Source organism: Phalaenopsis equestris, unplaced genomic scaffold (assembly GCF_001263595.1).
Source record: "Phalaenopsis equestris unplaced genomic scaffold, ASM126359v1 Scaffold000314, whole genome shotgun sequence".
Lineage (NCBI taxonomy): Eukaryota > Viridiplantae > Streptophyta > Magnoliopsida > Asparagales > Orchidaceae > Phalaenopsis > Phalaenopsis equestris.
The window spans coordinates 32,886-44,541 of NW_018164756.1; the positions used below are offsets into that span (position 1 = coordinate 32,886).

The 11,656-nt window shown below is 34.9% G+C and overlaps 1 protein-coding gene across 1 annotated transcript; it reads left to right on the forward strand.

Moving 5' to 3' along the window:
* Positions 1–6: 6 nt before the first annotated feature.
* On the forward strand, positions 7–2,519 carry LOC110025613 (pentatricopeptide repeat-containing protein At4g16835, mitochondrial-like; the record flags this gene model as incomplete). Its single annotated transcript, XM_020726191.1, is given in 1 exon segment — positions 7–2,519. A coding segment is annotated over 1 exon segment (1,802 nt), but the record flags the coding sequence as incomplete, so codon positions are not given.
* Between the last annotated feature and the right edge of the window lie 9,137 nt (positions 2,520–11,656).

Below are 11,656 nucleotides of genomic sequence, written 5' to 3' on the forward strand. Positions count from 1 at the left end.
CCCGCCCCGCCGCTGTGCTCTACCGCAACCGCGCAATCGCCTTCCACGCCCAAAATGGAGATGTTATTTCAGCCCTGAGAGTATTCAACTACATTCCCTCACCCACCATCGTTTCCTGGAACTCTCTCCTGGCCGCCTTCTCCAAGTCTCCTGGAAAACTCAAAGATGCCCTCAACCTCTTCGATAAAATTCCGCAGCCAGATGTCATCTCTTTCAACACCCTTCTCTCCTGCCATCTCATCAATTCCGACCTCCTCGGTGCGCGCCAACTTTTCTCCTCCATGGTCGTCAAAGATGTCACGTCCTGGAACATCATGGTCTCCGGCCTTGCACGCCATGGCCTCATCGATGAAGCACGAGAACATTTTCTCTTCATGCCAGAAAAGAATTCTGTTTCGTGGAACGCCATTGTCTCCGGTTTTATTCAAGCTGGAGATCTGTATTCAGCAGGGGAGTACTTTTCTCAGGCGCCGGATAAGAATGATATTGTCCTCCGGACGTCCATGATTGCTGGGTTCATGTCTGTTGGAAAGATTGAGCGTGCATGGGAGTATTTTTATACCATGCATGCGAGGAATTCGGTTACTTGGAATGCGATGATTGCTGGGCTTGTTGACAACGGCCAGTACGAGGAAGGGCTAAAGCTATTTAGAAAAATGATTGCTGCCGAAGAGGTGCACCCGAACCCGTCCACGCTGAGCAGCTCGCTGCTTGCTTGCAGCAATTTGTCAGCTTTAGAGTCGGGGAGGCAGATCCATCAGTGGGTTTCAAAGCTTCCCATAAGCATGATTCAATGTGTTGGTACGTCGTTATTGAGCATGTATTGCAAGTGCGGAGATTTGGCTAGTGCTTGCAAGTTATTCGAAGACATGCCTGTTAAGGATATTATTACATGGAACGCGATGATCTCTGGATATGCTCAGCATGGGCATGGAGAAAGAGCGATACAATTGTTTGGGAGGATGAAAGATGGAGCTTTGAAGCCTAACAGGATCACATTTGTCACTTTGTTGTTAGCCTGCATTCATTCAGGGTTGGTTGATATTGGGATGAGGTACTTTGAATCAATGGAAGAAGATTATGGCGTGAGGCCTTCTGCTGATCACTACACTTGCATGGTTAATCTCCTTTGTCGAGCTGGCTTGCTCAAGAAAGCAGTGCACTTGATCCATTCGATGCCATTTGAGCCACACCCAGCTACATTTGGCACTCTATTGAATTCTTCTAGGATCCACAAGAACTCATTATTTGCAGAATTTGCTGCAAGGAGGCTGGTTGAATTGGAGCCTCAAAATGCTGGGGCTTATGTCCAGCTTGCCAATGTTTATGCTTCCATGAATAGATGGGATGATGTTGCAAAGGTGAGGAAAAGGATGAAGGAGAATCAAGCTGTGAAGATGCCCGGGTACAGTTGGATTGAGGTTGGGGGAGCTGTTCATGAGTTTAGATCTGGGGATAGACTTCATCCCCATTTGGAGATGATACATGAGAAGTTAAATGAGTTGTGGACACGAATCAAGGATGCTGGATTTGTGCCTGATCTTGAGTTTGCTTTACATGACGTTGGTGATGAGCAGAGGGAGATGATACTTATGAAGCATGGTGAGAAGCTTGCTATTGCTTTTGCGCTCATCAGCACTACACCAGGAACTCCTCTTAGAATATTCAAAAATCTTAGAGTTTGTGGAGACTGTCACCATGCCATCAAGTACATTTCCATTATTGAACAGAGGGAAATTATCTTGAGAGATAATACAAGGTTCCATCACTTCACCAATGGTAAATGCACATGTGGGGATTACTGGTGAGGAAAGTTTATTCAATCTTTGCGTTTTTGGGGCAAGTAGAGAAGATATCAAGATTTATTTTTTGTGCATTCTTGTTTTAGAAGGTTGGTTGACTATCCCAAATTCTGAAGAAAAGGTGCCGTTAGCAGTTTACTCGTTGTGAATTCATGGCATTTATCTCTTTTTCCTACATCCACATTGTATGGTTCATGCATCGAATTACGGGATTTTTCCTACCATCATAAGAAGCAATTCACTTTGAAACATCAACTGCATATTAAAACGATATGCCCGAAGAGCTAAATGCATGGTCGGCAAGGATAAATCATTGGAACCACATAAAAGGTATCATGGAAATAATCCGATGTTTGACTTATTGCCATCAAGCGTATTTTTTCATTTCCTTAAAGCCATTATGTTCATTCTGTAGCAATCCACCAAAGCCAGCAGATACACCAAAACATAGCTTTTAATATGGTAATTGCTTGCTCATATTTTTTTAAAAATCCAAATAACTCTGTATTTCTTAAAATCCAAATAGCGCTTTTTCCAACGATGTGAATGCTACTACTCTCTTGGTTTGAGGCATCCTGAGCTACCAAAACTTCTCATGCTTCATGATATCTTGCAATTGATGTCATTCTGATTGTATCAACAAGATGTGTTCACCGCACAAGTTTAATTTGTTTGTTTAAAGTTTGGCTAGTATGCAGAGCAGTGTAAACTTGCCTCTAGACTGATTTAAATGATTTCATTTGCTTACAAGATGTTGTTTTGTCACTATGGAAGAACTAAATGTATTAGAAATGAACATACTAGATATATTTTTTATTCTTCCTTGAACAGCCTAAACAAATGAAAGAAATGTTAGTGAACCATATTCAGAGGTAAAAGAAAATTGTTTTGAAATTTTCTTTAATTTCGCATATTTTATTGAATTATGTGATTTGTTCTATTTGGTTCGCATTTATATAAATGAATATGGGGTGATATGTCAGGTAGAGAATAGTCAAAGGGTGTTTGAAATTGGACCAAATGCACTAATAGTCAAAATCATTTTTGTCCCAAATATTTATGATTTTGTGTGGGAGCCAGCCACTTGATAATTCTACACCAATATATTTTTTAATTTTCGAATAAAAGAGTAATGCTTAACAAATAGTCCATATTTATTTCCTTGATCATAGATCATTTTTTTAACATTTAAGTGTCTTAATTACCTCATAATTGACTGATCTTGGATGCATTAGTTTTCTCTCATGGAGCAACTCGATTTGATTATATGCATGCTAAATTTTGAGATCATTTAGTCATCTAATTGATGCATCAAAGCCTTTTACACTTCAAGTGTTAGATCTGGGTGCATTTGGACTCAAATATGATCATTTTCGACGTCATTAGGTTTGTATTGTCAAGATGCTTTGTTTAAGAATTAATTTGTTGAAAACAAGGCTTGTATAACATTGAATTTGAATTTGGAATATTCCTTGCTAAAAATGCATAAAAAATTGTGCCTGATGATGAAACTTTTCTGGTGACACATCACTTATAATGATCATATATGCATAACATTTGTGTATTATGAAATGACTGCGGGACGCCTTTGCAAGGATGAGGTGCTTGTATGATATGATTGTACATAGTTATTCATAAATAGCCATTAGATGGAAGTTTTTCTTTTATCAATATATTTGGTTTAATCTGCACAATTTTTTTGTTTAGGGAATTATTCCCATGAGTTATCATGTAACATGATTGGGACTATCAAGCTTTAGTATTCCGTAATAGTTTGAACTGTGCAAGGGTGCATTAATATGGTGCATCTAGAAAATCTATTGCTGACATGTTTAAGGGTGAATCAAAATTTCATATTATTGATGGCAATACATTCTTTAAAGTCTTGCTCGGATGCCCTTGGATACACGAGTATGAGATGGTACCTTCAACCTTACAATAAAATATATTGAATATATGTGTGGATGAAAAATGTTTCCCATTTTAAGTGATATTCAAGTATTCTCCATTAATGAGGTGACCATTTATGATGGCATCAAATGTTATGTTCTTACTAAAAAGGCACCTCTATCAACCTTGAATATCATATGACATTCATGAGCTCCTCGCTTTATTAGTTCTTTCCTGGCAAAAGGTAAAGAGATAGTATGCCAAGAGGGAATGAGTTGTGTTCCAATGATACCAAGGTATGATTGGGTTTTGTCTATTATGTCATCTTCTTAAATAAAGATAGAAATTGGATCAGATAGTGACTGTGAATCAGATGAGGTCTTATAAGTGGATAACATCAAGAGTTTGCATGGCCATGATGGTTCAAAATAAGTCTACGATCAAGAAGATTCTTGTGAAGAAACATCCTTGAAGCCCTTGCCTGAAGATGTGCTACCAATGTTCATAGTCTCTTGTTTTTCTAATTTGCTTCTCACATATGGGGTTTTGAATATTTTTTGACGTATGAGGTGTTGATTAAAGAACCAGTGCCATGAAAACACTTCAAAAACTTGACTACTATAAGTGTATCAACAATTAATTAGCTGCACACTTTCTATTTACCTCCTAGATTTAAATCTAGAGATAATGAAATTTTTTTTATAAAGTTGATACATATATAACTAACTCTAATATATTGATTTTGAGTGATGATAGTAAAATAAATGGAAGATATACCTCATCCTTTTTATTTTTCTCCTCTTATTAATAACTTTTGGATATTGGTTTGTTACCTGAAATATAGTTTGTTCTCAAAGAAAAAATGTGTAAGTCTATGTGGTAGAACTGAGACTTTAACTAGAAGTTTGGTTTATGATATGTAAAAAGGGGTTAGATGAAGCAAAGTTTCCATCTCTTCATGTAGAATGATTTTTACATTTGAATGTATTGATGATCTTGCCTATCATGATGAGGAAAGTAAAATCAAGCATGTTCCTCTTGAATTGGAGGATGGTGTTTCCTCGATTATAGATGAGTTGATCAAAATTAATTTTGGTACTAATGATGATCCTCATCGTATCTATATAAGCAAACTTCTATCAAATTTATGGCTAGTAAAATCATAGAAGTCATGAAGAAAATTTGTAAATGTCTTGCATGGAGTTATGTCGAGATGCCTAGCTTAGCTCTAGAGAGAGTTGTTTATAATTTAGTTATAGAATTGAGTGATGTTCTTGTGAAGAAATCTCCTCAGATAATGTGGTCCGATATAGAGAAAATGGTTATCGAAGAGAACAAAAAGCTTATTGACATTGGCTTCATTAGGGAAGTGTCATATCCTACATGGCTAGTAAACATCATGCTTGTTTAAAGAAACAATTGGCAAATACGAGTTTGCATAGAATTTCGAGACCTGAATAAGGCTTACCTGAAAGATAATTTTTCTCTGCCCATACCAGAGCTCATGATAGATATTTCCTCTTCTATTGCAATGATGTCTTTCATGGATGACTTACCCGTTATAACTAAATCTAGATGGCCCAGAAGAACAATAGAAAATGACACTTTATATCCCTATTGGTATCTTTTGTTATAAGGCCATGTCTTTTGGTTCATTAAATGTCAGGACAACCTATCAACCTGTTATGGCACAATACTTCAATGACATTACATCACCAAATTGAATGTTTTATTGATGATTTGGTGGTTGAGATTTATATAAAAGAAGATCATATTTCAGTCGTAAGAGTTGTTTTTTAATGCCTTAGGAATTATGATATGAAAATGAACATTTGAAGTGTGCATTTGACATATCTTTAGGGAAATTTCTGGTATTTATTGTCTGTCATAGAAGCATTGAGATTGACCATAGTAAGAACAAGGCCATCATAGATATGTAATCTCCTAAGAGTTTCACACAGATATGTTCCCTTCAAAGGAAACTCACATTCATTAGAAGATTCATTTCCAACCTCTAGTTAATATCAACCTTTTGTTGCATTGGCTAAAAAAGATATTTATTTCCGTTGGGATAAATATATCAAGATGCTTTTGATGATACCAAGTCCTATATATTGAACCCAACAATATTAGTAGCTCCAATCTTAGAGAAACATGACATTTTATATTGTTAACGTTGATGAGTAGGAAGGAGACCTGTTATCTTAGACTAATGAGAATGAGAAAGAAAAGACTTTGTACTATTTTAGTTGGTGTTTCATTCCAGCAAAAATGAATTGTATGTAATTTAAGAAATACTGTTTGGTGCTGATATTTTTAATTCAGAAATTGAGATATTATATGCTCTTTCACTATAAACACTTGATTTCAAGTGTAAACCCCTAATAATATTTGATGAATCAACCCACTTTGGTTAGGAGTCTAGCTAAACATGTTGTCATTATATTACAATTTAATATTTTATATGTTCCTTAATGAGCCAACAAGGGAGAGGCTCTAGCTAACTTTCTGGCAGCTCACCCACTCCCGATTCATTTGTCACTTGATGATGATTTCCCTGGTTAACATATGTTAGTCATCAATTTCTTCTAATGGGAGTTTTACTTTGATAGAGCATCTCCCTTAAAAGAAGGCCCATCTGGAGACCTCCCATAGATAAAAATTATGATTGATTTGATCTTTGTATCTCCTCAATGACAATGAGATAGAATATAAAATTTTAACTCTACGATTGGAAGTTGTCATTGAGATAAATATAAAAAAAATAAGGTGTGTGTGGATTCCCAACATGTAATTGTCTAGGTAATGGGACCATTCTCAAATCTAATCATTTTTTTATCATAAAAGAGCGATGGGATTTCTAGAGAACATTCTTAGTGTGACAATATTTTAGATATATTTTTCTCTTAATGATAAAGTTGGTGCTCTTGTTAAGCTATCCAATGAGCTACATGTCCTAATGGTGACCCTGCGATAGTGATGATTCAAGATAGGAGGATCCTATCACCAATATATTTTGATTATTTAGAAGCTACAACTTTGGATGATAATGTAGTAGTCCTTATAGCTTATAATGAGTCATATGTTGATTGGGGTCAAGCCATTATCATATATTTGACGAAAGGGAGTCTCTTTGATGAACACCCCTTTTTGTTAAAATTCAAAACTGAGCACGTTTGTTAACCATCATGAATAATGTGTTATATCAGAGCTCATTTGAGAAAATGTGATTTTTTTGTGTTTCGAGAAATGAAGCCCAAAAAGTCTTAACTGAAGTTCATGAAGACATGCAATTCTTGCCAATCAGGCCCAAAAGTGAAAATAAAAATTAAAAGACTTGGTTATTATTGATTGGCCTTTAATGACCCTTGATTGCATGGAAAATGCTATGATATGTCATCAATGCCAAATTCTTAGCCCCATACTTCATCATCCCTAAAATGTAATGCATCCCACAGTACCATCATGGTTGTTTGAGGCCTAGAGAACTAACTTCATAGAACTTATGGACTCTCCATCTGTAAAGAAAATAAATTCATTCTTACATTTGCAGATTATTTTCCTAAATGAGCATAAGTTATCCTATTAAGAGAGAAAAGGCAAAGAATGTGTTGCATTTTTATAAGGAAAATATCATTTATCGATTTGGTGCGCCACAATGAATCATATTTAATAACAAGCTAAGCTTAATGAATATCTACTTTAATCGATTTGTTTAATACCAACAAATTTATTGGTGTTATACCACTGTATTTTATCTAAGAGTAAACGACATTTTTGAAGATTTTAATAAAATGTTGAGAAGCCTTATCAAGAAAATTCTTCATGCTAATAAGAAAGAGTGGAATGATAAGCCCTTGGAAGCTTTGTGGGAATATCATACTACATATCGTGCAACCACCTATTCTATTCTGTACACACTGCTGGCCTTTTGGTTTAAAGTAGCCCTTCAATTGGAAATAGAATTTTATTTGTTGCAGGTTGCTGAGAGTAAAAATATTAATAGTGATCAAAATATCCATCTTAGGTTAGAGGAGACAGATAACCTAGATAATCTTAATTTACAAGCCCAATAGAACCTAGAATTTTATGATGCACGAATGGCTAAAGTCTATGATAAATTGTTAAGGACTAGAAATTTCATGGTTAGAGACATAGTGTTGGTTCTATACCACCCCATTATAATCAACATCATTTACATGAGATATTTGAGTCAAATTTGGAAGGTCCTTTTGTAATAAAAAATTTCTACAAAGAAGGACCTTATTTGTTGATTAATGTAGACGGATCACAACCAATACTCCCTATCAACTAGAGATATTTGAAAAAATAGATGCTTAGGCATTTTTTTTTGTAATTTTTGTATAAGAGTTGATATATAAAGCCTTGATGTACTTTGTAAGTCTTTTTAATCAACATATGATATATATTTTGACATATTTAATTTATATGTGAGCTGTGTGCAATGATTACTTCTATTTGCTAAGAAATAATTTAATAAAATTCATGATTAATACATAATAAATGTGAAAGAAAGCACACACCTCTCTTAACATATTTTTCGGTTACACATTTATGCGGGATCCAAATCGACAATATTCCATTCATGATATATGAATGTGGTTGATATCCCCAAAGGGTATAGTTGTGTTTAGTGTAAAAATAAATATCTTTTGATTAGATCACCTCACTTATCTAAGCCTCTTTGATACTTTGTTTTACTAGGAAAATTTTAATTTCCTTGTCGAAAATATCTTATGGTTATATCACTTTGCTTATCTAATGAATCCATATTTAGTTGGGACACCTTGATCACCAATCTTCTTGACAAATTTATTAATCAACACAACCATCTAGACTACCTAGGTAGCTCTTATTGAAAGTATGTTATATGGTTTGATGACCTTTTATATCTAGTCGTTATCTATTTATTCAGGACATTCTGATTAGATAGTTAGTTTTTTTGTTGAAATTATGTTAAATGGTTTGATCACCTTGCTTATCTTGACAATAACTATTTTCTCAGGACACCTTGATTAAATAGTTTTTTGAGTAATTTATGACTCTTTGATATATAAAACTACCTCAATTACTTAGTTAATTCTTATTGAATGCACCTTATATGGTTAGATCTCCATGTTTATCTTACAAATACCTATTTCATCATAATACCTTGACCACCTAGATACTTGATTAAATCATGTTGCTTTGCTCAGTAAGAATCGTCAAAACTACCTTGCTAAGTCTTACTAAAATATTTATATTATTAAATCACCTCACTTATTTAACAAACTATTTAGTCTGAATACCTTGATCACATAGCTACTTGACTAAAGTTTGGTGTTGCACTCAACAAGAACCACCTTGACTATTTAGTCACCTCCTTTTAAAAAGGCATCTTATATGGTTGAAATTTCCTCATTAATCTAGCCATCTCATTATCTAGAACATCTTGATGGTCTAGTCAATTATTATTTAGCCAAAAAACCTTGTTCACCTAGATCCCCTAGTTGACTTTAAGTGCTTATTTATTTATGGGATTACCTCGATCACCTAACTAAATCTTTTAAAAAAGGAGGCACCATATATGGCTAGACCACCTCAATTGACTAGTTAATTCCTTAGTCATAATATCCAGATCACGTAGCTGATATGGCTGATTTATAAAACTTTACCTGGTAAGATCAACTTAATTTCTTAGAATAATACTTTACCTGGTAAGATCAACATATTTTTCGTCCACTTCCTTTTCTCTTGAGTTGAGGGTAAGATTGTTTCCTCCATCTCAAATCTTGTGAGGGTTTTGTATGGAGAGATTTCTACTACCTCTTCTCATCAAACTCTGAGTGAGAGTTCATCTTGGAGTCACTTCAAAGGAGTAGAAGGTATCTACTTCCTTGCAGAATGAGGAGCTTGAATAGAAAGAGATCAACGACATCAAACTTCATGAAAGTGTGATTCTCTTTTCCTTTCATTTTTTTATTTTTTAGAAGTCTTTTTTAAGTTGAATTTAAAGCTTTATGATAAGCTAATTTTATAAAAAGATTTATAGGTTTGGAGGCCTTTTATTTTGGCTCCTACAATCCCTGAGTTTTTCCAAAGTCGTATCCTTTTCCTACATTACTAACAAGGTTTAAGATTTGTAACCTTGAACCTATGAGGCTAATAATCTTATATTTTCATTGATAGCTCCATAACTTTGATGGTATGCATGGAGCTTTTGTTCTTGGAGAATGAAAGCTCTTTTTATTCTCATTCTCCAGGTCATGAGAGTTTTTTTTTTTTGGTGAAAACTCCTCATGGTTTATTCAAGCAAATGAAGATGGGCATATTATTATCATGCATAATAATGTGTTGACACACCTAACCATCTTAAGCCTAAAGCTATGAGAGATTGGCTAAGTAAGGTATATTTTACCATCAAGTATGTCTAAGATTGATTGCATCTTTAAATAGACATGTGCACATTTTCATGAGCATGTGTGAATTCAAACTATTGTATAAAAATGCATTGTGGAATGCTTGTGTTTTAAGATTACCTTATGCATCTTCATTTAAATCTTTAACATCCATGCATGAGCATATGTCTCCATGTGGTCATGATAGATGTCTGTATATAACATAGGAGTGGTTAGCTTCCAAAGCCTACCTATGTGTTATACCCTCATCGCCTAAAATTGTCATGATCACATCATATATCACTTAAAACTTATGATTGCACCTATCATTATCATGATAATGTCAAATATAACCTAGCATATATGACTTCACCAAGAATTGTCTTGATCATGTCATATATCGCCTAGCACATATGACTTTACCTAGAATTTGTCATATCACCTAGCATTGCTATAGGAATATCATGTTTATGTCCACAAAACCATTACATAGTGACCAAAAGAAAATAGGTTGAGATTTTCATACCTATTTTATACTGTTTTTTATGATATTGCACTGTAAAAAAATGTATTTTTGATGTTTTGTTGTAGGAATGATGAAATAAGGTCATTAGAGCAAAAAGATGCAAAAAGGAGCGAAGCGAAAAGAAAAAAAAATGTGAAGAATTGAACTAAGGCGCCGACGGCGCCATCGACCCCACCGACGACGAGATTTTCCTGAGAATCCAGAATTAATTCATTAAAAAGGTCCGCCGACGGCGCCCTCGAGGTCGCCGACGGTGAGTTTGGCAGGTCTGTCCCGAGTCCAGAATCAAATATTCTAGAAGGCCGCCGACGGCGCCATCGAGGCCGCCGACGGTGAGAACGGAGGTTCTCTTAACAGATGCATTGAATGTGGATGATTTTTTAAGGGACGTTTAGGCAACTCTTGGAAAACTCTTCTACAACTTTAAGAGAAACATTTGGGCCGAAAAAAAAGAGCCCCGTGGTGGTGTCTGCTGAGTTTTAGTTGTTTGTAGAGTGTAGAGAGTTTAATTTAGGGTTAGTATTGTGAGGAATTCTTCGAGAGATTGTAAGAGTGGAGGAAAAGTGATAGATTTCTTCCTCCTTGTCGTTTCGAAGAAGAATTTTGTGTGCTGTAAAGAAAAGAAGAGATTCAGAAGAACTTCGAGGAGTTTGCTTGTGGAAGAATTAGAGATAAGTGGTATTTACTTATTGAAGTTTGTATGACTTTGCTTTTATATATAAGTTCTAAGTTTTATCGTATCTTCTCCATGAGTTTTGAGTAATTTTCTCTGTCTTTCTCATTGTTTTGAGATTTTGTGAAATTGTGATTTGAATTGGTTGAGTCATGAGAATGTTAAACAAGTTGCGATGATCTTTTCACTTCGATCTTAATTTGCTTTCAATCTGGCCAATTGATTTGTTAAAATATGTTGAGTTTTACAACTAAAGTGAAGATTACATCCAAGATTTAGAGAGTTCAAATCCCTTGAAAGTTGAGTGTAAATAAATAGGAAAATAAAATTATCGAGCGTAGAATTGGAGATTTTAGAGTGACAGACT